This window comes from Opisthocomus hoazin, chromosome 19 (genome assembly GCF_030867145.1).
Source record: "Opisthocomus hoazin isolate bOpiHoa1 chromosome 19, bOpiHoa1.hap1, whole genome shotgun sequence".
NCBI classification, from domain to species: Eukaryota; Metazoa; Chordata; class Aves; order Opisthocomiformes; family Opisthocomidae; genus Opisthocomus; species Opisthocomus hoazin.
In genome coordinates, this window is record NC_134432.1 from 8244842 (window position 1) to 8272142 (window position 27301).

Sequence of the window (27301 nt, forward strand, 5' to 3'; positions counted from 1 at the left end):
AGCACTGCAATAGGTTCCTGGGGTGTGATTCAACAGCTCCATGCTGTATCTCTAATAGCTTTTTATAGGTGTCCCCCTTGGCACTGACAGCTGTGCTCCCTGTCCTTGGGAGATGGAAGATGCTTGGCACCCTGATGATTGTGGGTTAACTTCAGCTTGGGGGTTAACTTCAGTGTGGGGTGCCATGTTCTTGGCTCTGGTTCCACTGGCCAGGGCTTGTCCTTGCTGCGGTTGGCCCATGCACATGTCTCCCTGGCACTGGGCTGCCTGGGAAGATTCCTACGCTGCTCGAGGAGCCCGGAGGCAAGCTGAATTTGGCAGCAGCTGATGAGCTCCAGGAATCTCCTTTCCAGCACAGAAATAGCCATTCTGCAGGCTTCTGGTTTGAGGCTGAACAGCAAAGATGTTGATTTGGCATGATGAATGTGCACTGTGGGCAGTCTTGTCTGGCCTTGCTGCAGGCGGGCAAGGAAGAGCCCAGGTCTAGAGCCCAATGCAAAGACAACTGCGCTGTGAGCACAGCCTGGTGCGAGCCGTGCCTCTGGGGTCCTGGGCAGCATCGCCTCCAGGGCGGGTGTAGGAGCATGCCAGTGGTGAAGGCTGCTCAGCAGTGGTAGAAAGAGCATCTGTGAGCATAGCTGCTCGCTGGTGGCCACTGGCAGGAGATGGGGAAGCCTGGCTGTGAAGCAAGGCAGTGGGGTGAATGCTTGTGGGGATAAGGCACGTGTGCCCTGGGGAAGCTGAAAGCTCATGAGGAAAAAATGATTTTTTGTAAAGGAAACATAGAATTGCTGTATCAGACATACAGTATGTCCTACCCCTGACACTGGCTGCTGCAGTGACTGCACTCACTGCATCCTCAGCATCCACCTGCCTGGGATTAATCTGCTCCCAGAAAGGCTGTGACCCCAAGCTCTGATAGCTGCTGACTCAGAGCCTACAGCTGAGAATTGCTTCCATGGGTAATCTGTGTCCTTGAGAAGTAGCATGTCTGCTCCCAGAGGTTAAGGAAAAGAGAGAAAACAAACCTGCTTTGAAATTTAAAGTGAATCTGTGATGTGCTTTTAACAGCCAGAAACCCACCAGTGTCAGGATGGAGAGCTGGCCCTCGGGTTAATCCTGGGGACAGGTTGCAAGCAAAAGCTGTGGTGTTGGGGCTGGTTGAGCACTAAATTCAGTGTCATAAACAACCTTGCTGTGCATCAGCTGCTGCCCCAGGATGCCAGCGCGCTGCCATGAGCCACAGCTACTGCAGCGAGATGCTCTTCAAAGTGTCAGTAGCAGATCGATCCCGTCTGATGCTTTGCTGGCTCATGCTGCGTGCGTTTCTGCTGCAGGCATTTCTGAGGCCCCACAGGCTTATCCCAATGGTCCAGAAACTAGCCAGATGCAGCTAAAATAAATAGGAGGAAAGCCGCTTCTGGAGAAAAGGGATTGGAAAGAAAAAGCAGTGCATGTGGCAGAGCTGCAGTCTGGAGCTGGTAAAGCGGGAGAAGCACATCTGCTTTCCAGCTTCCCCAGCTCCGCGCGAGAGCTGGTGTCCAAGAGGCACATCCTTTATGTCAACGTCTCTCTTTTGGATTGCGGGGAAGTCAGGGACAGGAGAGCGGTGTTTGCAGTGGCCAATCTGCCCAGGGTATAACTGTAGGAGGGTTTACGTGCTGACCCTCTCTGAGGATTGAAGTGACCTGATGCCGTTTGGTTGTCCTTGCTTGCCTCCAGCAGAGGTTTGGCATCATCCTCTGAACTGCCCGCATCATGCAGGAGCTGTGGGGTGGCTGCTCTCAGCTCGCTCTCTGCCGCTCCCGGTGTGCATGCAAACATGTGCAGAGGTGTTCACAGGGATGGGAACACGATTAAATCCCTCCCGTGATGGTCAGGCTCTGATGGCTGCCGTGGGAGAGGCTGCGGCAGCGCGTAGCTCCTCTGTCAGAGTTGGGTTCCTCCGGGCGTACGGTGGGATCAGCTCGTCTCTCCCTTGGCTGGTTGGTGTGATGTGTGCTGCTGCTCCACGCTGTGGGCAACCGCTCCTCAGCTATGATGGGTTGTGCTTCCTACCTGTCCCCTTGCCTGGGCCTTAAGACATCTCATTCAATTCACTCATAATTCTGCTTTTCTTTTACGCCAAATTCTTCTCTTGGAGTTGGTGAGGGCTCTGGAGGCAAACACCCACCCTGACTGTTTGGACCTGCTGGTGTAGCCCTGGCCCTGTGATCGCTCTCCAGCTACCTCCAGTTCTTAGGCCACAGGGAGAGGAGTCTCTGCTGCTTTTTTTAGGAAAGCACCAAGCACGTACTGAACTTTAACCCTAGCTGTGCATGTTATCATGGACCATGGTTTTTATTTTCAGTAAATGTTTAAGTGGTGTGTTAAGGCTGTACCCTGCCCAGGAAAACTTCCATGTAAACATGTTATTTCTGGTACAAAGTCCCTACCTGCAGCTTGTGTAGAAAGGCCCTTCACCTGATTGAATCCACTGAACTCACACTTGTCTGCCTGTAATCACCAGCGAAGCTGATGGGTCATGAGGGCTGCAGCCCCTGGAGATGGAGCCTGCGAGTCTCGGCACCTCCATTGGTGCCAGCAGCTGGGATGTCACCTCCCAAAACTGCTTGGGAATGAGAAGGGAGAAATATTCCTGATATTTTTTCCCCTCTGTCAGCTGTGTTTTGTCTCAGAATAATTCCCCACGCTGTGCATGCACATCCCTTGCTACCCTGATAAACTCTGCCAACTCCGTAGGTCTCGGGGTTTATGACCACTCTAGTCTCCGAAGGGCTCAGTCCTGCACCCTGTCTGCCTTGGTACCAAGGTTCCTGCTGCTGACCGAACACACATTTGTGTTGCTGAGCTGAGAGTTGCCTGGGAACATGTCGATGCTGTGACCGTGTGGGGAGCTGGGGAAATCCCAAGTCACCACAAACAGCTGTGTCTCCTGTAGGACCCCATTCCCTCCCCTCCTTCCCAGCACAGGGCTCTTTCCCTTGCAAAATCTTCTTAGGAGATGGTGGCAGGACTGCTATGTTAGTGTCTGAACTGAATCAAAGCAGCTTTCTGCTCAATTGACTTGTTATTTTCTAAAGCAGCAGACCTATACAGTGTGTACATCTGGTGTTGGGCTGCAGCGTGCCCGAGGCTGTTCATCTGCCCTCAAATAAATCTCGCACCTCATCGACAGTGGGAGCTGGAGTGAATGCAGCATCTGGATGCCTTCCAAGCGATGGCAGATGCTAGTGCAGATGGTACTGGCAGGATTCCCATTGACAAGTCATCAAGTGGGATTGTCCAGGCCATCCCAGTAAAGGGGCTGTGGGTCTGGATCACTCCAGACCCTTCCTGCAACGCTGCACCCATGGGGTGCTGCCCTGGGTCTGTCCCTTCTCCCCAGCCATTGCAGGTGGCAGGGTTATTGCCACACTGTATGTGTAATGTGTATGTGTAAAGGGATGACAAGAAAGGAGGGACCTGGCTGTAGATGTCTTGGAGGTAGAAATGGTGCTTCTGGGTAGAGCCAGATGTCTGGAATTTCTTTTGCTAATGGAGGGGAACAAGAAACCTTCTGGTTTTAAACAAATTTTTTGTTCAGGTATTTCTGTAGTTGAAAGATTCTTTAGTTAAAGAATGAACTTGGTAAGGGAACGCCTCTGTTCACCAAGGGAGTTAAAAGCTCCTCACAAGACTGAGGTGATGGTGCTGCCAAGTAGCCCAGATCAGCAGTTCTCACCCAGTTCAAACCATCTTGGATGTTCACAGCATAGTTCTGAAAGTGGGCCTTCCACCTTTTGAGAGCAGGGTATTATGACACACAGCTCGTGATGGAGCTCCTGACCTTGTCATAGCAATGGAGTCTGCTTTGAGCAGGGGAAAGTGCTGCTGCAGTCTGGTCAGGACACCCGCCTGAGTGAGGGACACAGCAACTTCATCCTGCTCCTTGGTCCAATTCTTTATTAAAATTGGGCAAGCTTCAACAAGGAAGCCTGGCAAAGGGCTGAGCGGGATTTTCTGTACCCAGCTGATCCAGGACTTTTGTTTTAGGACATTTGTGTTCCAGGCTCTGCTGTGCATCCCAGCTATATGGTCATAAAGGTACTACCGGTGCTGGGGTAGGAATGGCCCTTCACGTCTTTGGGACACTGGCCTAGAAACACATGTTCCATTTCAAAAATATCACCTGGCTGCTTCTGAGGTTATCTGAATGTTTTGGTCCAAGTTTACCGAGTTTGTGAATTATTTTAATTTCCCCAAATTGCATTCTCTTCTTCTGTTTTGGTTTTTTTTTTTCTGTTGTCTGATAGGAAGAATGAAGAGACAGAGCCCTGTAGGGAAGGTATCTCAGCTCCTGAGCATCTCTTTCTTCTCCCCCAATGCAGATGAAGTGAACTTGCTGGACAAAATTACTTGCCATGCACAGGACCTCAGCAATATTTCCTTCAGCTATGATGAAGCCAACTGCAGCATCCTGGAGATCGGGCAGTATGCTACCCTCAACATCCCTACCAAGGAGGTGTTTGGGGACAGGTAGGCTGCCTTCAGGGGCATGGGGTTGGGGTGGTGGTGCTCAAAATCATTTAATGCATGCTTGTTGGCTTGAGGGGTTACTCCATTCCGTAATGACATGAAGATAACAGATCCACTCTGTGCTCTTACGAGCTCTGTGCTTCTTCCCTTTCTTCCATCTTTCTTGGTTGTGTGCGGGGAAGACACACTGGCACAGTGCGTGACTGACCATTTCCAGGAATGTGTTTTCTTGGTGTTCCCATCAGGAAGACCTCTCTGCTCCAGCACAGAACTGGAGAGCAGGAGAATCATAGAATCGTAGAATTATAGGTTGGAAAAGACCTCTAAGATCAAGTCCAGCCATCCACCCAACAACACCATGCCTACTAAACCATATCCCGAACTGCCATATCTACATGTTTTTTAAACACCTCCAGGGATGACAGCACAGCCATATCCATCAGCATTGCTTGATGCAAAGGCACTGGTCTGTGGAGGCATAGACAAGGCCAGACCTTTGCCGTACTTGATATGGGGCTGTAGCTTGCTGTGGACAAGGACATTGGACGTGGTGAGCTGCTTGCAGCAGGGCTACCACCCTGTCTCAGCAGTGGGCAGGGCAGGAGTCCCATGGAGAATCCTGCACAGCCACACAAGCACGTGCTGCGATTGCACCAGAGAGGGATGCATTAAGGCATATAGGCAGTGCTAATTTTGGCTTGGCTTCTTCTTTCTGAGTACCTGACCTTACAATCTGAATGATTGTTTGCTCTTGTTTTTTTATTGTTTTGTTCTTACCGAGTTCATTTGTGCAGTGATTTGTTTTTTTTTTTTTTTTCCTAAGAGGGCAGTTCATGGTGATACAGCAGCTGCTGCAGCGTGCCATGCATTGCTTCTTTCTGCTAGGTTTGCAGATGAGCTGAGCGTCCTGATGAAGCTCAGGTACTCGCTGAAGGAGGACACGAGCCTCGTGACCATCCTTAGCCAACGGAGCCATGTGCTCTTCCAGATCAGGATTAACCCATACGCCTTGGTCTTTGTCACAACGAGGAGGAGACACTATGAGTAAGTTCCAGCTCAGGTGCTTTTTTCTACCTTTTTATGCTTCCTTTACTACTCCCAAGGCCAGAGTTAAGGTTTCACACCATGGGATTTGCGCAGTGCTGCTCTGACCCCACCTCAGCTGAATCAAGGCCATGTCCCCTCCACCTGGGTGATGGTCCCTCAGATCTGGTGGCATGACTGCACAGATAGTCCCTACTGAACTCCACTCTGTCAGAGTGATGCAGATCTGGAAAACAGAGCAAAGGAAAAAAAGGTTCAAATACCTGTGGATAAATCAAGTGGGGAGAGACACAAATACCGATAATTTCCCAGACACCTCAACTGGTTGTAGATGTGCCCAAATCCAGTGGATAGAAAGAGCATTCCCACTCTGGAAGAGAAGTGATAGTGCTTACTTGTGACAGTAAGGTAGACCCAACTTCTCTAGTACTGTCTTTTGCATCTGCGCATGGGTACATGAGGGACCCTAGGAGCTGGTAAGGGTGAAGCCTAGTTCTGCATAGTGTGGGGGGCCTAAATTTCATATTGTGCCTCTTCCCTTCCCCTTTTGGGGCATGCAGGTTCCCAGTTTCCTTTCTCAGCGATGGGCGCTGGCACCAGGTTGCTCTCAGCTTCTCCTTGGAGAGGCTGGAGTTGCATGTGGACTGTCGGCTGGTGGACAGAGTGAGCTGGTCCAGTTATTTTGGAATGGGAGTGAACACCGAGGGGCTGATCATCATCGGAGGCCTCATCAAGTCCTTTGAGATCCCCTTTCAGGTGAGAGCTGGGCAGACCTAGCAGGGCTGTATCTGCCAACATAGTCTGCTCCAGCTGCATGAAGTGAGGTTGCAACTCGTTCTGAAGGAATCCATTTTCTTCTCTCGTAAAACACACCATTTGTTGTCATGGATGTGGAGGGTGAGCTTTGCAAAGGCCTTGGGTTGTGCGAAGTGCTTGCTGCTGGGTCAGGGCAACACAAGTGCCAGCAGTCAGGCCAGTGGCAGAGACCTCTAGGTTACTGACTTACTCATCTTCTCCTGTTGACCATGACTTGTACCATGTACAGAAGCCATCTGTGCAGTCAGCATGCAAAGCATTTGGTGGGGGAGCTTGTCCCATGCGTGTGTTGAAGATAAAGTCCCTGCTCTGAGGACTTTACAAGCAAAGGGTTCCCAGCAGGTCAAAGTAGATGGCCTTGTTAAAAAGCCTTTGAATTTATCAGGCCATCAGACTTTGTGTTGAAACATATCTGATGGCCATCCTCAAACACGGAAACTGAGGGCATCAACCAGATCTAGCTCTTATAGAAAAAATCCAAGTGATATTTCTGAGACCAACCCCCGGTTAGTGTCATCAATCTGAAGCTCTTCTCCATTTCTGTGGGGTAGCTCTCTCCTTGTCCCTGGTTTATAGTGGGCTCCCCAGCTGCACCTGCAGCCTGGGGAGGAAGATTTCAGCTCATTTAGTGAAGCAGTCGGCTGGCAGCTCGGACATGCTCCTCTCTGCATTTCCTGCTGCTGGAAGGTAGTGGAGGACAATAGGGTGGACGGAGCTGGCTCAGATGTTCCCTCTGGATGGCTGTGTCATGCAGAAAAGCTGCTTGAGTATCAGTGGTGCCATGTTGCTAACTAATTATTTCAGTCACCCTGAGCTTAATGAAGGAAATGTGAAGACAGTGTAGTAAGGCAGGGAAGCCCTTTTTGAATCGGACAAGTGCAGAATCTTGGAGGCTGACATTTTGCCTTAGGTGGACAAACGGGCATCTCTATGTATCTGCCTTCTTCCCTCCTCTGTCTGGTGTTCTGTGCTGGGAGTCCAATAAGGTGCTTTGTTCTTCTCCCTGTAAGTCCTCTCCTGTACAGAATACTTTCTCTTTGGTCTCTCTCCTCATGCACCGCTGTTTTCAGCAGGGCCTTTGCAGCAGCACCCAGCTGGGCAGTCCTTGCTGCCTCACTAGGAGCTGTAGGGCCTGGGTGTGAGGGAAGGTGATGGTGGAGCTGCAAGCCTTTGCCTGCAGCCCACACTTGTCAGCCCATCGAGGGGCCCTTTTGGTGCTGCCCCTGCACTGGGGCACTGCTCAGACTGGGCCAGGGAAGGATGCTGTCTTGGAGGTGAATAGCAAGGGCCTGATCCTGCAGTGTGCTTATCACCTCTTGAATCCTCACTGGTATTTAATGCAAGAATAGCTGCATTACTTTCCCTTGGTTGAGGAGGACTGTGTGAGGGATTGCTTAAGCAATCTGGACGTCCACAAATCCATGGGCCCCGATGGAATGCACCCACGAGTGCTGAGGGAGCTGGCGGATGTCATTGCTGAGCCACTCTCCATCATCTTTGAGAGGTCCTGGAGGACAGGAGAGGTGCCCGAGGACTGGAGAAAGGCCAATGTCACTCCAATCTTCAAAAAGGGCAAGAAGGAGGACCCAGGGAACTACAGGCCGGTCAGCCTCACCTCCATCCCGGGAAAGGTGATGGAGCAGCTTATCCTGGAGGCCATCATGAAGCAAGTGGAAGAAAAGAAGGTTATCAGGAGTAGTCAGCATGGATTCACCAAAGGGAAATCATGCCTGACCAATCTGATAGCTTTCTACGATGACATGACTGGCTGGGTAGACGAAGGGAGAGCCGTGGATGCTGTCTACCTTGACTTCAGCAAGGCTTTCGACACAGTCTCCCATGATATCCTCCTAGGGAAGCTCAGGAAGTGTGGTCTGGATGAGTGGTCGGTGAAGTGGATAGAGAACTGGCTGAATGGCAGAACTCAGAGGGTTGTCATCAGCGGCACTGAGTCTAGTTGGAGGCTGGTGACAAGTGGTGTCCCCCAGGGGTCAGTACTGGGCCCAGTCTTGTTTAACTTCTTCATCAACGAACTGGATGAAGAGTTAGAATGTACCCTCAGCAAGTTTGCTGACGACACCAAACTGGGAGGTGTGGTAGATACACCAGAAGGCTGTGCTGCCATTCAGCGTGACCTGGATAGGCTGGAAAGCTGGGCAGAGAGGAACCTGATGAGGTTCAACAAGGGCAAGTGCAGGGTCCTGCACCTGGGGAGGAACAACCTCATGCACCAGTACAGGCTTGGGGTGGACCTGCTGGAGAGCAGCTCTGCGGAGAGGGACCTGGGTGTCCTGGTGGACGACAGGTTAACCATGAGCCAGCAGTGTGCCCTGGCTGCCAAGAAAGCCAATGGGATCCTGGGGTGCATCAAGAAGAGTGTGGCTAGCAGGAGGAGGGAGGTTCTCCTTCCCCTCTACACTGCCCTGGTGAGGCCTCATCTGGAGTACTGTGTCCAGTTCTGGGCTCCCCAGTTCAAGAAAGATGAAGAGCTACTTGAGAGAGTCCAGCGGAGGGCTACGAGGATGGTGAGGGGACTGGAGCATCTCCCCTACGAGGAGAGGTTGAGGGAACTGGGCTTGTTCAGCCTGAAGAAGAGAAGGCTGCGAGGGGACCTTATAAATGCCTACAAATATCTGAAGGGTGGGTGTCAGGAGGATGGGGCCAAGCTCTTTTCAGTGGTGCCCAGTGACAGGACAAGGGGCAATGGGCACAAACTGAGGCACAGGAAGTTCCGTCTGAACATGAGGAGGAACTTCTTCCCTCTGAGGGTGACGGAGCCCTGGAACAGGCTGCCCAGGGAGGTTGTGGAGTCTCCTTCTCTGGAGATATTCAAGACCCGCCTGGACGGGGTCCTGTGCGGCCTGCTGTAGGTGACCCTGCTTCAGCAGGGGGGTTGGACTAGATGACCCACAGAGGTCCCTTCCAACCCCTACTATTCTGTGATTCTGTGATTCTATAGTGCTGGCTCTTAGCCTTTGTTCTCAAGATCTTTGCATCCAGCTCTTGAAGATAGGGAGTGAGTGTTGATTGCCTAAACCACCCTGTAAAGAAGTCCCTGGCTATGAGAGGCTGGAGACACACACACGCACCCCAGACCTTTCCCTCTTCTCTGCAGGAAGCATGTGGGTAAGCTATGGTTTCTGTGTCTCTCCCTCCGCAGGGTGCTCTGCAGCAACTGACCTTCGTGATGGGAGACCCAGCAGCCGCTGGCGAGCAGTGCCGCAGCTACAACTCAACCTGCACACGCTTCTTCAACCTCAAGTACTCTGATTCCCCGTGGGAGCTTCCACCAGCCTGGCCAGAGGTGTGACTGAGGGCAGCTGACAAATCTGGGGGTTGCTGGCTCAAGATCCTCTTTGGTATAACATGATTCAAACGGAAGGACCAACCCAGGGCGTTAATGCAGTCTGGAAGTACTTAGGTCTCCAGTTTGAGCTGAGATGCAAGGAGGTGATGGTGGCCAGCTCATGGGGTGGTTCTTCTTTCACCTTCCAAACCCTCCCTTCAAGTCATAGATGGGTTTGGTGTAAAGGGAGCATGAGTTAAAGGGAGAGTTTCTGAGCCAAAGAAAGCCTGAGTGTGTGTATGACTGTATGTGCTCATGCATTTAACACAGGAAAGTTTTGAGTAGCTGTTGAGTAACGCTGGAGCTTTGCTTTCGGGAGGGGGTGAAAGCTGTACTTGGGAATTATATGTCACTTAGAAATTCTTGCTTTCTCCCAGCAAGGTTGCTGCATTGCACCCTTTGGTGCATCATTCTTTCAATGGTTGTCTCCTCTGGTTTGTCAGCATTGCTGGAAAATTGAAATTTTAAGGATTTTACTTTTATTACGGTGTTCAGCAATTTTTCAAGAAATATCTGTGCCAAAAAGCCCCTGTACGTCTCTGCACAGTTTGGGAAAAAGCAGGAGGCTGGATGGCTGCAGCTTCTTCCCACGCGTGGGACGCGATGTCTGCCGGGGGAGGACTTGCTGCTGCTGCCCGCCGTCGTCGAGGAGGTGGAAAGGGCTGAGGCTCTGCGGTGGGAGGAGGCGGTTGTGATTCTGGGGGTTACAAAGCATCGCGCTTCCTTCGCGTGGCTGCTTGGGGAGTCCAGTGGTGGAAGAGGGGTGGCTGCTCCTGAGTCCCACTGGTCATTGTGGGGCTGGGGGCTGCCTCTTGCTCATCAGAACGGCTCTCACCCAGCTTGGAGCATGTCTGCAGCTCATCTGCATGCGTCAGGGGAGATGGGTGATTGCTCTGAGTGAGGCAGGCTGCGAGTCCTTTATGTTTCTGCTTTATTTTGGATTTCTAGCCAAGGTTTGTTGTCGAAGTTCATGCAAACAGACGTCCTGAGGAGGAACCCTGCCAGCAAATGTAAATTGAGATTTTTTTTGTGTGTGTGACTGAGCAGCACGAAATCCTTTCTGTATTCCCCTCACCCTCCCAGGCATTGATGTTAACCGTTTGAGGATGGTCTCTGTTCTTATGCCTGGCGGGCAAGCTGTGCTTCAGGTATGGCCACGTGGCCTTTTGCAGCTGGGTTCATACCACCTGCCCCAGGGTTTAATCACGGTACGAGCATCGCAGCAGCGGGCAGGCTTACGGGTGAGCATAGTGCTGGCTCGCTGATGAGGGTGCTTATATGTTGGGTTTGTAATGGTGACAACGAACCGAGCCAGCAAAATCGCTCTTCCTGAGCACGTCTGGAAGGTGGTCTCTGCCCCTCTGCAATGAGTCCTCGAGTCCTGATGGATCCTGGTTAGGCTGTGCTCCCCCATCCGATTCTCATTTGCCAGCCGGCTGCACTGGCAGTGGTTCTCCTGGCAACTGGTGTGAATTGGTTACATGTTGCTGTAAGAAAAGTGGTGAAATTCATAGGTCTACAGGGGAAGACTAATGATATTCTGGATTTGGGACAAGTTTATTTTTCAAGCACTTAAATCAGGACCAGAGATGCCTCGGGTTCTTTGACGTTTCGATTTATTAAAAGAAAAAAATGTGCTACTAATATGTTACAGTTGGGAAATAATGAAGAGCAGATCAGCTCTGCTGCAGGGACGATCCAAAGCTATACTTTGTAGTTATACTTTCCATGCCTTTGTTCATTTAGAAGTAAATTAGTATATTGGTGGATTGCTTAATTGCTAGGATGACGGTGGAGGAAGATGTAAGTGGATGAAGGCAATAGCTCAGTTGTTTGTTACTGGCAGCCTAAATTGTACTTGAATTGTAGTCCACTCTTTTAGTGAATTGTCTTTTTGAGGGTAGATTGTAATTTATGAGTAATCTTTGAGACATATAGATGGTATTGAGCCACTTCTCCTACCTTCTGCCTTCTCTTTGCCTGCCTGTATTAAACATGAGCAAGAGGGCTGAGTGATTGCTTTGGAAAAAGCTGTTCAGTTTAGTAATTTAATCTGGGATCCTAAAGTCATTCAACCAAAAGTCAAATAAAGCTTAAATCCCACTGATTTCCACAGAGACAAAATTTCACAGGTTTAATTATCTGGGCAGTTTAAGCTGCTTCTGAGATTTCTTCTTGATTTTAAAAATGCTGTGAAAGTTCTATGAAAATGCCCAGTTTGTTCATGGCATGTTTGTTCTTTCATGCTCAAATTTGTTATTGAACAAAACTGGTGTTGCAATCACTCTTTCAGTCTCATTCAATCCTGAAGCTGCTGGTAGCTTCTTAAATAGTGACAGCTCGGTAGTAGCCCAGCGTGGCGGCTGTGCGTACAAATACAGCGTTTCAGCAGCAGGGACGCTTGTTCCTCCTCCTTGCCATGTTCCTTGGTCTTCATAACTAAAAAACCCAAGGCAGGTCTCTTAGCATCTGTGCACTTCTGCAAGGATTTAAAATTTTCAGCCTGGGCTCTGCTGTTAGAGCTTGGCGAGATTCTTGCTTTGCAGCGTGGCATCTTTCCGGTTAGCAGGCAGCCTGAATCCATGGTGATGGGCTGGTAGGAATGCCTGGGCAGACTTCAGGCTGTCCTTCAGCCTGGGAGGGAGCTTGTGGGGTGAGGCTGGTACTGGCTTTACGATGTGTGCCCACCAGCAGCTGGGGAGCTCCTGGCAAGCAGTTTGTCAGAAACGCTTCCAGGGAGCAGGAGGCCAACTGAACCAGAAGAGTGTGCTGGGCAAGCGCCTGTCTCTGCTCCTGGTTTTGCACATGCTTAAGCAGGAGGAGATGCTCCTGTACGGCACGATTCATGAGTGCATATTTCTGCTGGCTCAGGCAATGCTTGGTGGCAGTGGAGAACATGGAGCAAAACGAACTTGGACATTACCGTTATTTTTTTGTGAGGTTTGTGTTACGAAGTCTTAGTTTTAACTGAAGCTATTTTTTTTGTTGATGTTTTTACAAATACAATATACAAAGATCTTACTTTACAGGACTTTGTTGTTAGTTTTTGATCATACCAAGAAACATTCCAGTCAAAGTAAATCACAGTGTGGCCCTCTTGATCAAAAGAATTCGTGTGCAAAGAAGGAAAAAACTTGGGGTTTTTTATGGCAAATGAAATGCTGGCTCTACTTAAACTTTAGGAGGAAGGTCCATCTTAAAGATAAGTTTTGAAAGCAGTAAATGGAGATTTAGTTGCTAATTTCTTGTTAGCACCTTTGCTTAATATTGAAGTACGGCCAGAGTATCCTTCCTTTTAAAATCAGAGCAGTCTGAAGCCTGCAGGAATCAGGAGACCTACGTACTCTGCATGCTGGGCTTTAAAATACCTGTCACAAAAGGCTTGCGCTTGGTTCCTCCTGCCTGATGAAGACAAGCCCTCACAGTGGAACTGCTGCTCCTCCACCCCACTGGTTTCCTTGACCTGTTGGGCTGCCAGCTCCTTGGATAACCCAGGCTCATCCCAAATATCCCTGTGGGTTTGCAGGGAAGGCTGGTGGGGGAAGTGTGACTGGTGGCTTCAGCCCAGCAATGTCTCCATTGCTCTCGAGGGTTATCCTGAGATGGTGGTTCTTGCTTCTGACAGCTCTACTATCTCAGTCATCTGAAGATCTCTGAAACCAGTTTCTCGGGTAGGATAAGGTGTCTATGGATAATTTACTGCACTTCAAATCCACTGTGTGATAAAGGAGATACGGGATATATTGATCTGAACTGCAGTGGCTTTTAACCACCACCCCATGTCAAAGAAATACAGTGCTATTCCATCTAGCCAAGCCATGAGGCATCCTGTAGTGAGAATTACAGCTACTCTTCAACCTTTTATGGTCTGACCTTCTGCCTGGGTTCAGTTTTTGTGCCCTTGCTGACTTTTATGGCTTGCCATATGCCAGAAGTATTGCGGCAAGGGCTTGGCTTTGTCGGTAGCTTCTCTGCTCCTGCTGGAGCAACTTTATGGGGCATTGCTCTTCCCTCCAGTGCCTCGTGTCCTGCTGCAGGTTCATGGCTGTGTGCTTGGGGCAGCCACGTCTCCTTCGTGCAATGCCCGCAGGGCTACTCTCTGCCCGAGGGTCACGGAGAAATGGGTTTTGCTTGGTTTTGCTCCAAAAGGCTGTTGGAGGGGAGGCACTTGTGGTGTTTGAGAGTGACAGGGAACACTGGGAGTCCTTCAGAGTCTTTCCAGTCTGAACGTGGCCCCTGGATGTGGAGCTTGCAGGGGTGTTCAGGCTTTCAGGTTGCTTTGGTTTGAGTGCCTGGGTAGGATCAGGGAGTCCTGGACCATCCCCCTGTGAAAACAAGGTGCTGCTGAGGCATCTCGCATGGACCTCCAAAAAGAAATTGTGTATCTTGTGTATAATTTAGGCTTCCAACATATTCACTTCCTAAATCCAGCACCCAGGTGCCATATATGAAACTTGTGAGCAAAAATTTCTGCCCTTGGTTGCACAAAGCAGTGATGGGGGGTATCACTGGGCTGAGCTGTTCCAGTTCTGACTGAGCAAATGTCTCCTGTGCTTCTGGCCCGAAGCCACTGGAGAAGGACAGGGTGATGCCTCAGCGGAGGGCTGCAGGCCTGTGCACCTCTCCGAGGGAGCAAGGGCCGGTGTGGAACGGAGGGAGTCTATGTTGAACACCAGAAAGAGTTTCCCTTCCCAGACTCTTGCTGTGGATGCTGCAGATCCAAAGGTATAATGATGTCTGACCTGATCTACTGCTGAGCCTGGCCCGTAGGATTTCCTGGCAATTATTCTTCCTTTAAATCAGTGTAGCTTGCTTAGCAAGGAGTCCAGCCTCAGTTTTCAGCTTTCGCATGACCAAGCCTCTTCCAGGGGCTTGATGCTAGGATGTGCTGGAAAAAATATTTTACAATTGTCTTTCTTTGATCTTGAGCTTGTAAATCATATTGTACCTTTGTTGGACAGAAGAACAAAAACGTGTTTCCTGAGAAAAGACACTAAGCTTTCGAAATATGTTTTACCTAGCCTGACCTAGCTAAAAACCAGGGCAGCATGTTACGCTGGTTGTCTGGGCTCCTGTAGATGGGCATGCTCCAAGCTGGGGTTTAACCTGTTTGCCATTTAGGAAGTCAGTTGAGTTTTTGGATCATGTTTATCAAGCCAGACCAACTGAAAAGCCCTACAGAAGTCTAGGATCATTACATCAACACTGTTATCTTGGTCAGCAAAACACTTTGAATCTATTCAGGCAAGACACCAAGTTAGTTACATGGCAACTCTTTTCAAAACCATGGCATTAATTACGTTATCTGTGGTTTTTTTATTAATGAGTCCTATATCAGTTGCTCGATTGTTTTGCTTGGGCTTAGGCTTGAGGGAAGAGGTCTGTAATTACTCAAGGCCTCTTGTTTGCCTTTTATTTTTTTGCATATTGGCACAACATAAAGCCTTTTCCCAGTTCTCTGGAGCTTCCCCAGCTTTCTGAGCCAAACTGAAAAATCATTGCTCGTGTTCAGGGGAGCCTGCTATTTTAACGCTTTTTAGTTGGAGTTATTGGGACGGGATTGAGAAACCCCTCCTCCTTGTCACTTCTGGAATGGAAAGTATTTCATTGTCATCTGGCTATGTCATCTGGATTTTCCCAAACGTGGACAGAAACGCGGCTTCTCTGGCTCTGTCGTCCCATGCCGCTGCTGGCAGTTCGGCAGCTTCCACGTGGCTGTGGTGGGACCTTGTGCTGCAGGGAAGGATGGCCGGGTCAGAGGCTTCTCCTGTCTTTGTTTTCCTTGTCCAAGTCGATTGTTCTGCAAGTTGTAGACTCTGCATTGCTTATCACATGCCAATTCCTTTTTTCTTGTGTTTTATCATCCTTAATGGCTGCTTTCAATTTGTGTTCATTCCCTGCCTCCCATATCTAACTTCTGGGGGTTTTAAACCCGCATGCCTTCTGCCTCAACTCTCCTGATTTTGGACAACTCCTGAGCTGTTTAAAGCAGTTCCCAGTTTGTCTTTCTCAGCTGGTTCTTCTCTAAATTTGGCCTATTTAAAGGAGCAAGCATGTATGCTATTGATTTTGGCTTTTTGTTCTGTTTACACAGAACCAATATAATTCAGTCATGATTACTTGTGCCTAAGAGACCAGTAACTTTTAGCTCAGAGACCTGTTTCCCCTGAGCTCACCAGATGAGAGTTTCCAGTATAGACGTTTCCCATGCTGGACATTGGAGCTGAATTAAAAAATGCTTGTCTGGAATGTAGAGGAATTCAGCATAGTGCAGGCTGTCAGGGCTGGACCCCAGCTTCCCGCTGGGAGCTGGCATCCTCTGGCTGGTGGGTGTCCCGGGGATTTGTTCTGTGCTGGCTTCACCTACCAAACACCCGAATGCTTCAGCTCCTGCCCCTGCAGTGCCTCACAGCTTGTGGTTAATAACGTCTGGGCATCTGGTAAAAACAGCGTTTGAACCCGGTGTTTTAGGAAAGTGGGGGACAGAGCTCAGGCTGTAAGCCCTGGCTTCCCACCATACTCTTCCTCACCTGATGCCATCTGCCAGCAGTGCCTAGATGTCTTATCCACAGGTAACTTCCCTTTGAAGAACTGCCTTTTGAATCTTTGGCTTTACAGAGTTGTTTTCGCAAGGCAGGGTCTCCAGCATCTCTTTAAGCCAGGCCTCCCCTTGTCCTCTGCCTGGTGAATGATTTCTGGCTATTGATGCCAATGGGCTTAATCATCCAGGCCTCCCCATGGAGCAGAGAGGTGCTGATATCTTTCATTAATTTTCCTCTTCAAGATGTACAGAATGAGGCACCAAGTTCCCTTACAAATGGCTGTAGCTGAAACTTTTCAATACAGTAGTTTCATTTGTTGCAAAATGTGTTTTAATGAAATTAGCACTTTGGATCAAAACTGGCAGAATTAGTTGGAGGGAGAAATACAGGTCATGCTGGAAAGCTGAAGTACTCTGATTTTTTTTTCTTTTTTTCTCACCATTAAATCTATATTTCAAGATTGTTTTTAATCAGAAATCTCCCAAAAGCAACAAAGAAGTTAACATCAAAACCACACTAATTTGCAATTTAATTTCTGGAAGAAAAAACTAAATTCTTTATTTCAACTCGCTAAACAAGTGGCTATGGTTTTTATTCCCTCCAGGGACAGCTGCACAGAGAAGAAATATTCACCTTGCTCCCTTCAAGGCAGCTGCTGTCCCCAGGTGACAGCCACCCAGGAGGTTGTGCATCTCTGCTGGCATTTGTCCCCTTCTTAGGAGCTTGTCTGGGGCATAAAAATGAGGAATAGGGCTGTTGATGTTCTATCCAAAGGGGCTCCTCAGACTTCGCAGGACACCTTGGCAGCACGGCTTCCTCTGTGGGGCTGAGCAGTGGTCACACCACCACAGCTGGGCAGGGAGGGCCATGGTGATGCTGCACGGATGCAGGCTCCAAGCTTTGAGCAAACCCTCCCTTCCAGCTGAGTGTGGCTGGGCTGGGGTGGAGGCCTGGCATGTGGGATGGAGGGTGATGCCAGGGCAGGCTTGGTTCCATCAAGGACTCAATTTTATTTGGCCTTCAGGCAAGCTTTTACAAGCATGTGCCAGCATCTCTGGGGGGACAGTGTGAGGATGTCTACGGTTGTGTGTGATGGGGTGAAGGGAGGGTGTTTAGAAACCTCTCCTCTGGTTTCCTGAGTGGAGCGATGCCTCCACTGATTTATTTTAATGGCTTTGATGGGAACCTTGCAGCCTCTTTGCCTGGGACTTCAAGGTACATCTATGCATCAGGTGGCCTCTTTTTTAGCAGTTTAACAGCAAAATTAAAAACAAGACTTCCATGTAACAGCCCATTGATTTTAAGAGCTTTCCTGCTACAGGCATTCACATGGCAGCCCGTGGAAACCCGAGCCCGGTCTCCATGGCAGCAGCCAGTGCTGCAGATCAGAAAATGCCCTGAAAAACCTGTGAGCACCTCCCAGTCAGTGGGCACTGGGGACCGGGGCAGACCACTGCTCACCCCCGAGATGCTCCTTGTGCAGTAAACCCCTGGATATTGTGCCTTGGTTTTTGTTTTAGAGATGGATGTGTACAGCTGGCTCTGCGTGTGACCTCCTCTGCATGCGAGCAGGGAATGTGAAATCGTCCAGCAAGGTTTTTCTCTTGCTGTAGCAGCTCTTGCCTTAAACTTGTCTGTTCTTGTCTTTTGTGAAACTGTTGAATCCCTGCAGTGGGAAAGCCTTGAGCTGCTCCTACCCTCTGCACCTTCCCTCAGCTCCCTGGGCAGTGTGCACTTTTGATCTAGGGCCCAGATCCTCCCTTTTATGGCTCTGTTGGGTGCTTTTATTTCCTTGACTTACTGTTAATTATTAGCAAAGGCCTTGGCTAGAAGGAAGCTCCAGGTGAGAGCAGGGCTGTTGTGAAGCCAGTGGGTCTCCTGTAACCCCAGGTCTTGGTGGGTGCCTGCTTGGCTCAGCTGGAGCTGCATTCCCTGCTTGGGGTTTGGACTGGGAGTGGTGGTGATGTCTGTGGTCTCCAGGATGGAGCTTGGAGGTGAAAAGCCCCTCTTTTCCCCAAAAAGTTGTCAGTGCCTCATTAAATGAAAGGAGAAAATGCCTGTTGTGGAGTTTCCTGCATCAATCTATGTTCACTTCCATATTGAAAAGCCCTTTCTTGATGTCCTGAGTTGCTTCAGGTCTGTTGATGGATGAAAAGTTTGGTTACAAAATGAAAAACCAATAAATTGGGGGTAGCTGAAGAGTTCCTCTGCACCCCTGCTACACAATAGGACTAGATATAGCAAAACCCAAAGCTAACCAGGAACGAGTCAATTTTTTAAAACTCTATTAATTGGAACTTACAAATAGGCCAAGTCCCTGCCCCCACCAACTCTCGTTTCTTGTTGCGTTTACTATGCCAAACCCAAAATGGAATCATGCAGTTGGGATTGCAGAGGGTTTAATTACCGTGCGTGGCTGCACGGCTGCAGGAAGAGGCTCGTGGAGGAGCATCTGCTGCCTGGTCCTCTCCTCCGAGCCTGCTTTGTGCCAGGATGAGGGTGGGAGGTACATGAACTCCCTCTGCCTCCCCCCAGGATGTCGCTGCAGCCCCTTTCACTTTTCAAATGCCCTTCTCCAGACTCCTGGCTGTTGGATTTGGAGGTTTACAAATAATATTAAATCTATTTTCTGGGCAGATGTTGGAGTGTGTGAAATGGAGCTGCTGCTGGTTTTGCCGTGGTTTGCTACCAAATTATGCAGGCTGTGGACTGCATTGTTCAGGGAGGAAAGTGAGCTAGTGGCTGCTAATTGGAGTGCGTTAAGAGGAGCAATTAGCATCTTAGACTACCCAGAAACTCCTCCTGGACAAGCCACAGGAGCTGGGTGCTGGGCAGATGGACAGCAGTGGTATCTGTGGCCAAGCGTGAGCTTTGTGGGTCTGTTGAGGGGTTTGTGGGTACAGCCAAGGACACCTTGTCTGTGGGTCTGCCCTGTGCTCTCCGGTTCCCTTCCCGAGGTGGATGTGGGTCCTGTTGCAGGGGGTGGGCAAGGAATCACCCCCACAGTGCTAGGCTGGGCTGAGGAAGGGCAACCAACTGCCTGCAGGTCCCTCTGGATCCCCTTTGGCTCCTCTCGTGTCCCCTGTGGGAAGGTGACCTTGCAGGGAATGCAGTTGTTCGTAATTAACAGCTAAACCATTTTTAAGATGTGCAAATGATGGAGTCGAGTGTTAGCCAGGATGCTTTTTCTGCAGCGCTATATTTGATTTCTTGCCCGAAAGACCTTTGTAAAATAAACTAGGGGATTTTTTAATGGTATTAGTTTAAAAAAAGAGTGCTTTTTTAGGGTCTGTGTGTTGCAGCTCTTTACTGACCACCACCAGCTCGCAGTCATCCTGCCTAAATAGAAACAGGACCAGAAACCAAGTTACTTAAAGCTAATGATAGTGTGGACTCTTCACTACATTTGAAGTCTGGCTGGTACCTTACATTGCAGGAGCCTCTGCAGGGTTTTATGCTCACAGAACTGAATCTGATCCTGGTATATTTGGGCAGACTAATTGATTTCAGGGAGCTGATGGTCTGCATCGGCTGGGCGATGCGTGGGTACGCAGGGGCTAGCCTGGATGAGTAGTGCCTGCCTTTACCACAACCTGTCGCTAATCCCTTGGGGCCCCTCTCCCTGAGAGTCAGCAGTGCTGCGCGGCAAGGAAAAAGGGCAGAAAGAACAGTGCTGTGTGCAAAGGGGCTACAAAATGGAGATGGAGGGGGAAAAAGCCCATTGTAGTGAGGGCAAGTTTCTGCCTTTCCTCAACTCTCTTTTCACAGCCCTGTTTTGCCTTGAACCCAATTGCAGGGGGAGCAAAGGCGTATACCTGATAATGTGCGTGGTGGGGAAGCACCGGAGGATCCTACCTTGTCCTCCTGAGGGCCTGTACTGCCATAGGGGACTGCGAATCTGACCTTGCCGTGGATAGAGCTGATGCCTGGCAGCTCTGTCTTCACCCTCCCACACGCTACGTGGGTTCAGACCTTGTTCCAGCAACTCTGGGGTTCAAAAAAAATGCCTGAGGGGTTTACAAGCTGATGTCTGTGTTTTCCTCACAATCTGGATCTTACCTCTGTGAGAGAGGCTGTAGGGTTTGTGGGTGTGCCGTAGCGTTATAGAGGAGAAGGGGGCTGGCGGGGCTGTGCTGGTTTGCTCTCTGGGCCTTGTGGATGCTATTGCAGGGGAGGGATGATCTCTCCGTGGTTATTTTCTAACATTTGTGAAGGTTTAAACTAAACCACAAGACCACCTGCTGGAAAGGTGCGACCTCCTGGACGGAGTTTCTGATAAGCCCTCTCCTAAGAGCGGCAGGGAAAGGGCTTGTCCTGCCCTGAGGACCCGTTCCCAGCAGTCTCCCCCTCAGCACTGTGCTCTGTGAACCGCAGGGCAGATCAGCGCAGCTCCCTGATCTGCCTGAAAACTACTCCAGCACCAAAAAGAAACAATTCAGAGCAATTCTAATGCAGTGCGGTGTGTCCACGTGCGGAGCTTTGCCTAGCCCTCAAGCGCTTCCTCGGGCCGACCGCTGCCAGCAGCTCCCCAGGCTCCCATGTCTGAGCAGAGGGCATGGGCTGGTGGGATGCTTGGCCAAGGGCAGGGAGATGCCAGCTGGCCGCACTCGAGAGCTTGCCGTGATGCTTCAGGTCCAGCCTGACCATGCTGCAGATGGGCAGCACTGGCTGCTCCCCTGCTCTCAGGATTTGAAGCCTGATTTCCCTCCACCTCGAAGGCAGGAAAACCACTGTGATTTAATTGGCAGCATGTTTTAATTTGTTCCAAACTCTGCAGGCTCATTCGTTGTACATTAGCATTTCTCTGGATGAAAACAGCTTCATTGCAGCCTGTCCCCTTCAGGTGATTTGCTCTGATGACTTTACGCAGAGCTTTTGCTGCTTACTTCCCTCAGTACCCTGGAATTTCATGCAGACACCACGTGCTGTTCAGGAAACACAGTCTGTAGCTTCCTTCGCTCCTCAGGGCTGCGATGGCGATGAGCTCGCCTGGAGATCGGAGTGTGGGCTGGGTAGTGCCCAAGGGAAAAATCCGAGAGCATCCAATTGCTAAAGGGAGCTGGCGGGAGATGAATTAGGCTTGTCTTTTCCTTTTCTAAATCACTTCTTCCATCTCTCCTGTTTTATGTGTTTTACTCTTCAGTGACATCCAAGGGTTTTTCCAGCCTGCAAGGCAGGACCACAGGTCCTCGTTAGAGGTCTCTGAGGAGAGAGGGGCTGGCTGGTCACCTCTGGTCTTTGCTTTCCCACTTGCCATCTCAGTTTCCTTTGCTTTTTGTCTTTTCCACCTCATCCTGACCTTTCTCAGCCCTTTCTCCTTGGTGATAGATTGCCACTTGCCTACTTCATACGTGCTGTAGATGCTGTTCTTTAAAAATATGGCTAGTGATGCCATTTGGGGCATAAAAATCCTGGCGACAGAGGAATACTGGTCCTTTGGCTTGGGACATAGTGCTGGCCAGAGTAACACCCACACATCGACATTGCCATTGCCCCTCCCTTTGGGGGGTCAAGTCTCTGTCTGCAAGTGGGGTGAAAAATTTGTGTTAAGGGCTGAGGAAGTCGGAATATTCCTGTTTTTCCAAACGCCTCTATACACAGAGACTGTCTTGGCTCAGAAAAATATTGTCTCTTTGGGTGAGTATTATGGCTTCAAGGGGAGTCAGGAGTGGTTGGCCTTAAGCCCTTCTCAGTTGCAGCTGCAGGGGTGAAAGAGCACCAGGGTCAAGTAGCGTGAGACCTGGATGTGACCCAGGGTGGGTTCTCCTGGTATATCCCCGTAGTCTTGGATACAACCCTCATGTGTTTACCTACCACAAGGTCAGAGGAACGAATGCAAATGGGTGCACTGTGGGCCTGGCCATCCTCCTCCTGTGGGCATGAGGGTGGAGATACTCTCTGGAGGTGTCCAGGGGTTGTGTCCATGGCTGGTATCAGCAGTAGTTCTTGGCACTGCTCATTTTTTAGGAGGATGCTGATTTGCCCTAGTTAGAACTTCTTGTGGGGAAAGAGTCTCTTTGGCATTTGGAAGGGGGAAAAAAGGTTGTCAAAATACTTCATTTTAACATGTAAAAAAAAAAAAATGTTTTTTTCTGGTTTGAGATGGGTTTTAGCTTATAAAATCACTTGCACGTGAGCTTGAATTCAAAGTAAATTATAAAAAATTATATATAACAAAGACAAGACTCCCCCCAAAAAAGTTTTCACAATTGGGAGCAAAGCATTTCATCTGTTTTTAGAAAATCTTCAAACTTGGCATTTGAAAAGTGAAAAATGAAAATTTTCACTTGTTGTCCCAACTTAGGATGGGATGGGGGCAGAGTTTGGAAACCTCCAATCTGATGGCATGACATCCAGCAGCAGTGCAAATCTTCAGCAGCTCCTGCTGCCTTTGGAGCTTCTACTTGCTGTTCATGCTAATCCACCTTGGTGCTCCCAAGGAAGCCTGCATCTCGGGTCCGGGGTGCAGAGCAGAATCGGAGCCAAGTAATGAGTTCAATCAACAGAAGATAGGATGGGAAGGGCAATGGGAAGGATGCTCTGTATCTCCTTGTACCTCTCTGCTCCACTTCTGCAGCCCCGCAAGGCAAGCGTGGGCCTGCATCTCCCTCTAGTGACTTCTCGCAGACTATCTCTTCATCAGCTGCATGGCACCAGCCCCAAGGAACCACCAGCCAGCGCTGAGGTCCCACCAGCTCATCTCGGTGCCATGTGCCGGGTTGTTCATGCTCCCGTGGGAGGGCAGAGCAAGCTCTGAGCAAGGGGTGGTGGGCGTGCAGGGGTGATGGAAACGTTGCCAGCTGTTCCAGGAGAGGCAAAGGTCCTTCACACCCACCAACCAACCCAGCCCTGGTCTGTGCACCTATGGCTCAGTGTGCAAGCCCAGTCTGAGACACCTACACTGGTGCTGGGTGTAGAACTGATGTCCCTTTAAAATGCAGGTAACTCTCTAAAGTTTGAGTCCTTTCTCACACTCAGTGCTTTTGTCTTGAGCGTAGATATTTCTACCAGCATTGCAGTTTTCCTCCACCCATGGGTGGTGCCTGGGCTCTGCTGGTAGTTGTAGGGCTGAAAGACTGTCGTGACCTGCGGTGTCCTTCAGGGACCATTTAACGTGGCAGCTGAAGACAGAGCGAGTCCCTTGCAAGCCACTGCCTGAAATTAATTTGCCGCAAGCATCCAGGAGGCTCCGCTTCGGCTTGTGTCTGCCTTCCCTTCCTGGCCCTTGGAGAGCTGCCAGCAGCACTATTGCAGCAGCTCAGTTGGGAAGATGTGTTGGGGGGGCTGCAAGCTCCTCTCCGACCTGCCTGTGCCATTCCCCCGAGACTACCAGGAGCCTCGAAATATGCAGAAACAGCAAGATCAGAGGCCAAAGGGGCAAAATGATCCCCGGTGTAACTGTGTACATTTGCTTTAATTGTTTTAGTAATTGCTCTTAAGCTTGGATTTGTGTCATTAGGCTGTGGGCTTTGCTCTTGATGCCCCTGCAGCATAGAAAACTGGGGGGGCGGATCATTGCAGTGGGACTGTGAGAAGGAGGTTTGTGTTAGTGTGGCTGCGCCGACAGCTGGCTCGTGTCCCTTGTGGAGGGCGAGCTTTGTGGTGTGGGTGGCCGAACTGACCTGCCCCTTGCTGAAGAGCTGTCCTGGAGCTCGGGGCTTCTGCCTGGGGCTCACAAGGCGTGAGCTGCTTCGTCCCCCACAGCAGCATTCGTGCACGTGGGAAATTAAGAAGCACATGTGTGTTGAGCAGCAAAGGGGGGAAAACAAGTGAAAACTTCAAATTTCATTTTTTTCCTTCTTTCTTTTCAGGACTCCAGACTCACCAATTCAGATTTGACCCTGAGGCCACCTTGGACATGGGAGAATGCTCAGGAGACCCCCAACCTCCAGCCTGATGGGAATGCCCTGAATTCATTCTCTGATATGGAGATGCCATCAGCTGAGGAGGAGGAGGGCAACCTTTCTATCGAGGATGAAGGCTTTGAGCTGTTGAACTCCACCTACAATAAAATCACTGGCCCCGGCAGGCCAGGGCTCGGCAGGAGCAGCCCATGGGTAGCTGGTCGCTCCGGTGAGTCCGCCGTCATGGTTTTCTCCATTTCTCCTGCACACTGTTGCAATGTCTGGGTTACCTGATGGTGCTTCTATCCACCCAGGACCCTCCATCAAAACACACAGAGCAGCCAAGAAGGAACGTGCCTCCGACCCCCGGGAGGAGAACATCACCACGGAGAAGCTGACGGGCGATGTGGGTACCCGGCGGCAGCTCTCTCCTGGCAAACCCGGCGATGCTGTCATTGACCTGGATGTGCCTGCCACCTTCACGAAGGTCTCCCCATCGGCACATCAGGCAGCTGTCCCCAAAGGAAACGTGGCCAAAGGTGCCCTGGAGACAGGGTCAGCGGCAGGTGTCCCAGAGCATCTTCCGGTAGCAGCAAGCCCCTCCGTCCCAGGGCTCAGGGATGGTTCTGCCCGCCTTGGCCACCCCATCTCGCCGGTGGCACATGGGCAGCAGGGTCGTGTGAAGCTGGGAGCGCCGGGGCTGCCAGGACCCCCGGGGCTGCCGGTGAGTGGTGGACGTGAAGGCTGCGGGAGGGGAGGGACGGGTGGTGGTCCATCTTCCCCTCCAGAGCGGCTGGTGGGTGCAGGCTGCTGAGCTGCGGTGTCAGCAGCTTGCTGGGGGAAACTGGGCAGGGAAACCTCCGTGCAGGCAGCGTGGGGCTGTGCACCGGCCTGGCCCTCGGTGAAGGTTTGTTGATGTTCCAGAAGAACCTTCACTGGCAACTTGAGAGGAGATGATGATTCCCTAATTCCCCCTGCCCTAGAGATGGTCTCAAGTCATTTAACCACGCTGTCAGTTTTCATTTCACCCTGGTCTTCCCCCGAGGCAGGCGGAGGGGCTCAGCACGGGGCCAAGCCATCTGCTCCAGCCCCTGTCCCCACAGCAACCCCCAGGCATCAGCCTGTGGCCCCTGCTGGCATCGCTGTCCTTTGCTTCTCTACCACTGCAACACCACACAAGGTCTGTGGTGGTTCAAAGGAGAGCACTGCATTTGTCTTGAAATAAGTTTTAATTATTTTTCAGATTATTCATCTATTGTAGTGGATGAAAAAAGGGAAAATTTAAAAAAAATGTTAAACTTAGATAAATCTTTAGAGAAATCATCAGTCTTCATTGAGAAGTAAGTGAAATATTTTTCATATACTTTCCCATGCTTATTTCTTCTGCCAAAATGATTTCCCTAATTTGGTTAAATTTTCTGAACAGTTCCTCTAGAAAATTGAGTTTCATTTACCCAGTGCCACTGCCAGAAATGACCACAGACACCTTCTCCTGCCCCCAGGGCAGACACCCACGCGAAAGCCGGCCGGGATGCCCTGAGCTCGGGGCTGCCCTGGGGTTCCTCTGGATGCTGCAGGGCAGGTCTCCACGCACGGCTGGGTTTACGCCTGTGTTTGAGGGACCTGGCACTAAATTTGTCATCGATGAGCCAGACTTTGGAGGATAATGGTTAAATTTAGGACTGCTAGCTTCCCCCTCAAGCCACCTCCTTGCTGCTGCAGCTATTGCCTGCAAAAGTAGAAGAAAATAGCAAGAGGAACAGATGCTGAAGGGTGAAAAAATCTCGGGAGTGGAGGAAACGTCACAGCATGTGACAGCCCTGCTGTCAGCTGGCAGGAGGGGAGGCAGTGCAAGGAGGGGACCCAGCCGGGAGGGAATTGTTTTTTCCCCCCTGTAGAAAGCATGGAGATGGATTTTCTCCTGGTCGGAGAATGATAGAATGGTTTGGGTTGGAAGAGACCTTAAAGACCATCCAGATCATCCACCCTCCTGCCGTGGGCAGGGACCCCTTCCACTACCCTCATGGTGAAGAATTTCTTCTTTATATCTAATCTGAATCCACCCTTATCCAGCTTGAAGCCGTTACCCCTTGTCCTATCCCCACACACCCTTGTCAAAAGTCCCTCTCCAGCTTTATTCTAAGCCCCCTTGAAGCCCTGGCAGGCCGCAGTCAGGTCTCCCCACAGTCTTCTCCTCCTCAGGCTGAGCAGCCCCAGCTCTCCCAGCCTTTCCTCCCAGCAGAGGGGTTCCAGCCCTCGGGTCATTGCTGGGGTCTCCTCTGGCCCCGCTCCCACAGCTCCAGCTCTGTCCTGGGCTGAGGGCTCCAGAGCTGGACGCAGGGCTCCTGGGGAGTCTCAGCAGAGCGGGGCAGAGGGGCAGAATCCCCTCCCTTGCCCTGTGCCCACGCTGCTGGGGATGCAGCCCAGGGCATGGTTGGCTTCTGGGCTGCCAGAGCACATTGCTGACTCACGACCAGCTTTTCTTCCACCAGTAGCCCCAGGTCCTTCTCGGCAGGGCTGCTCTCCATCCCTCTATCCCCCAGCCTGTACTGATACCAGAGCATCCTGGGTGGAAGCACAGGTACAAGCATCACCATCCCAGGATGAGGAGTTTGGGTTTGAGATGCTGGTGCAAGCAGGTGTAGGCTTGAAGCTCTGCAGTGGCACATGCCGTGCACGGTTAGAGCTGTTGTTTCAGCTAAAATTCTGTGCTGAGCCTGGCAGCCTTTCTTGATGTTTTGTTACCACTCCTCAGGGCTGAGGACAGGTGGGCTCTGCCCTTGCTGCTGGTCCCCAGAGGTCCCCCTGCCTCCTTGGGTCTCCATCCCACCAAGCCCCTTTGACTGTCCTGAGCTCTAGGGGGTCTGGGTATGTAGAGCCTGTTTGGGGCTGCTGCCAAGCCCAAGCACCCCAAATTGATACCCACATGCCTCAGTGCTACCATGCCCAGTGCTCAGGGTGATGCCAGCAAAGGTGTGATTGATGCTTTGGGTGTTTAAATATATCCTGTGGAAGGGAAACCAAAGATTCGGTGCCCTTGCCTTGGAGAACCTCATTAAAAGGAATTTGGGGGTTTTCCTTTGGGAATGGGACTTTGCCTTAGCTCTGGTTTCGGCGGTGGTGATGTGTGCTGGGCTTGTGGCTCACCCTCTTACTGTGTCACCTCAGGCAGTCTTGCAACTGGGACCTGG

At 50.6% G+C, this 27301-nt stretch overlaps 1 protein-coding gene across 1 annotated transcript in view; it reads left to right on the forward strand.

The window, feature by feature from the left end:
- The window catches only part of LOC142363607 (uncharacterized), a 95800-nt gene that overhangs the window by 31385 nt on the left and 37114 nt on the right, over window positions 1-27301 (forward strand). The window contains exons 2-7 of the mRNA XM_075439323.1: window positions 4371-4518; window positions 5404-5562; window positions 6123-6318; window positions 9539-9682; window positions 24078-24339; window positions 24425-24834. Coding sequence (XP_075295438.1) covers window positions 4371-4518; window positions 5404-5562; window positions 6123-6318; window positions 9539-9682; window positions 24078-24339; window positions 24425-24834 — 1319 coding nt within the window. The remainder of the gene's footprint in view (window positions 1-4370; window positions 4519-5403; window positions 5563-6122; window positions 6319-9538; window positions 9683-24077; window positions 24340-24424; window positions 24835-27301) is intronic.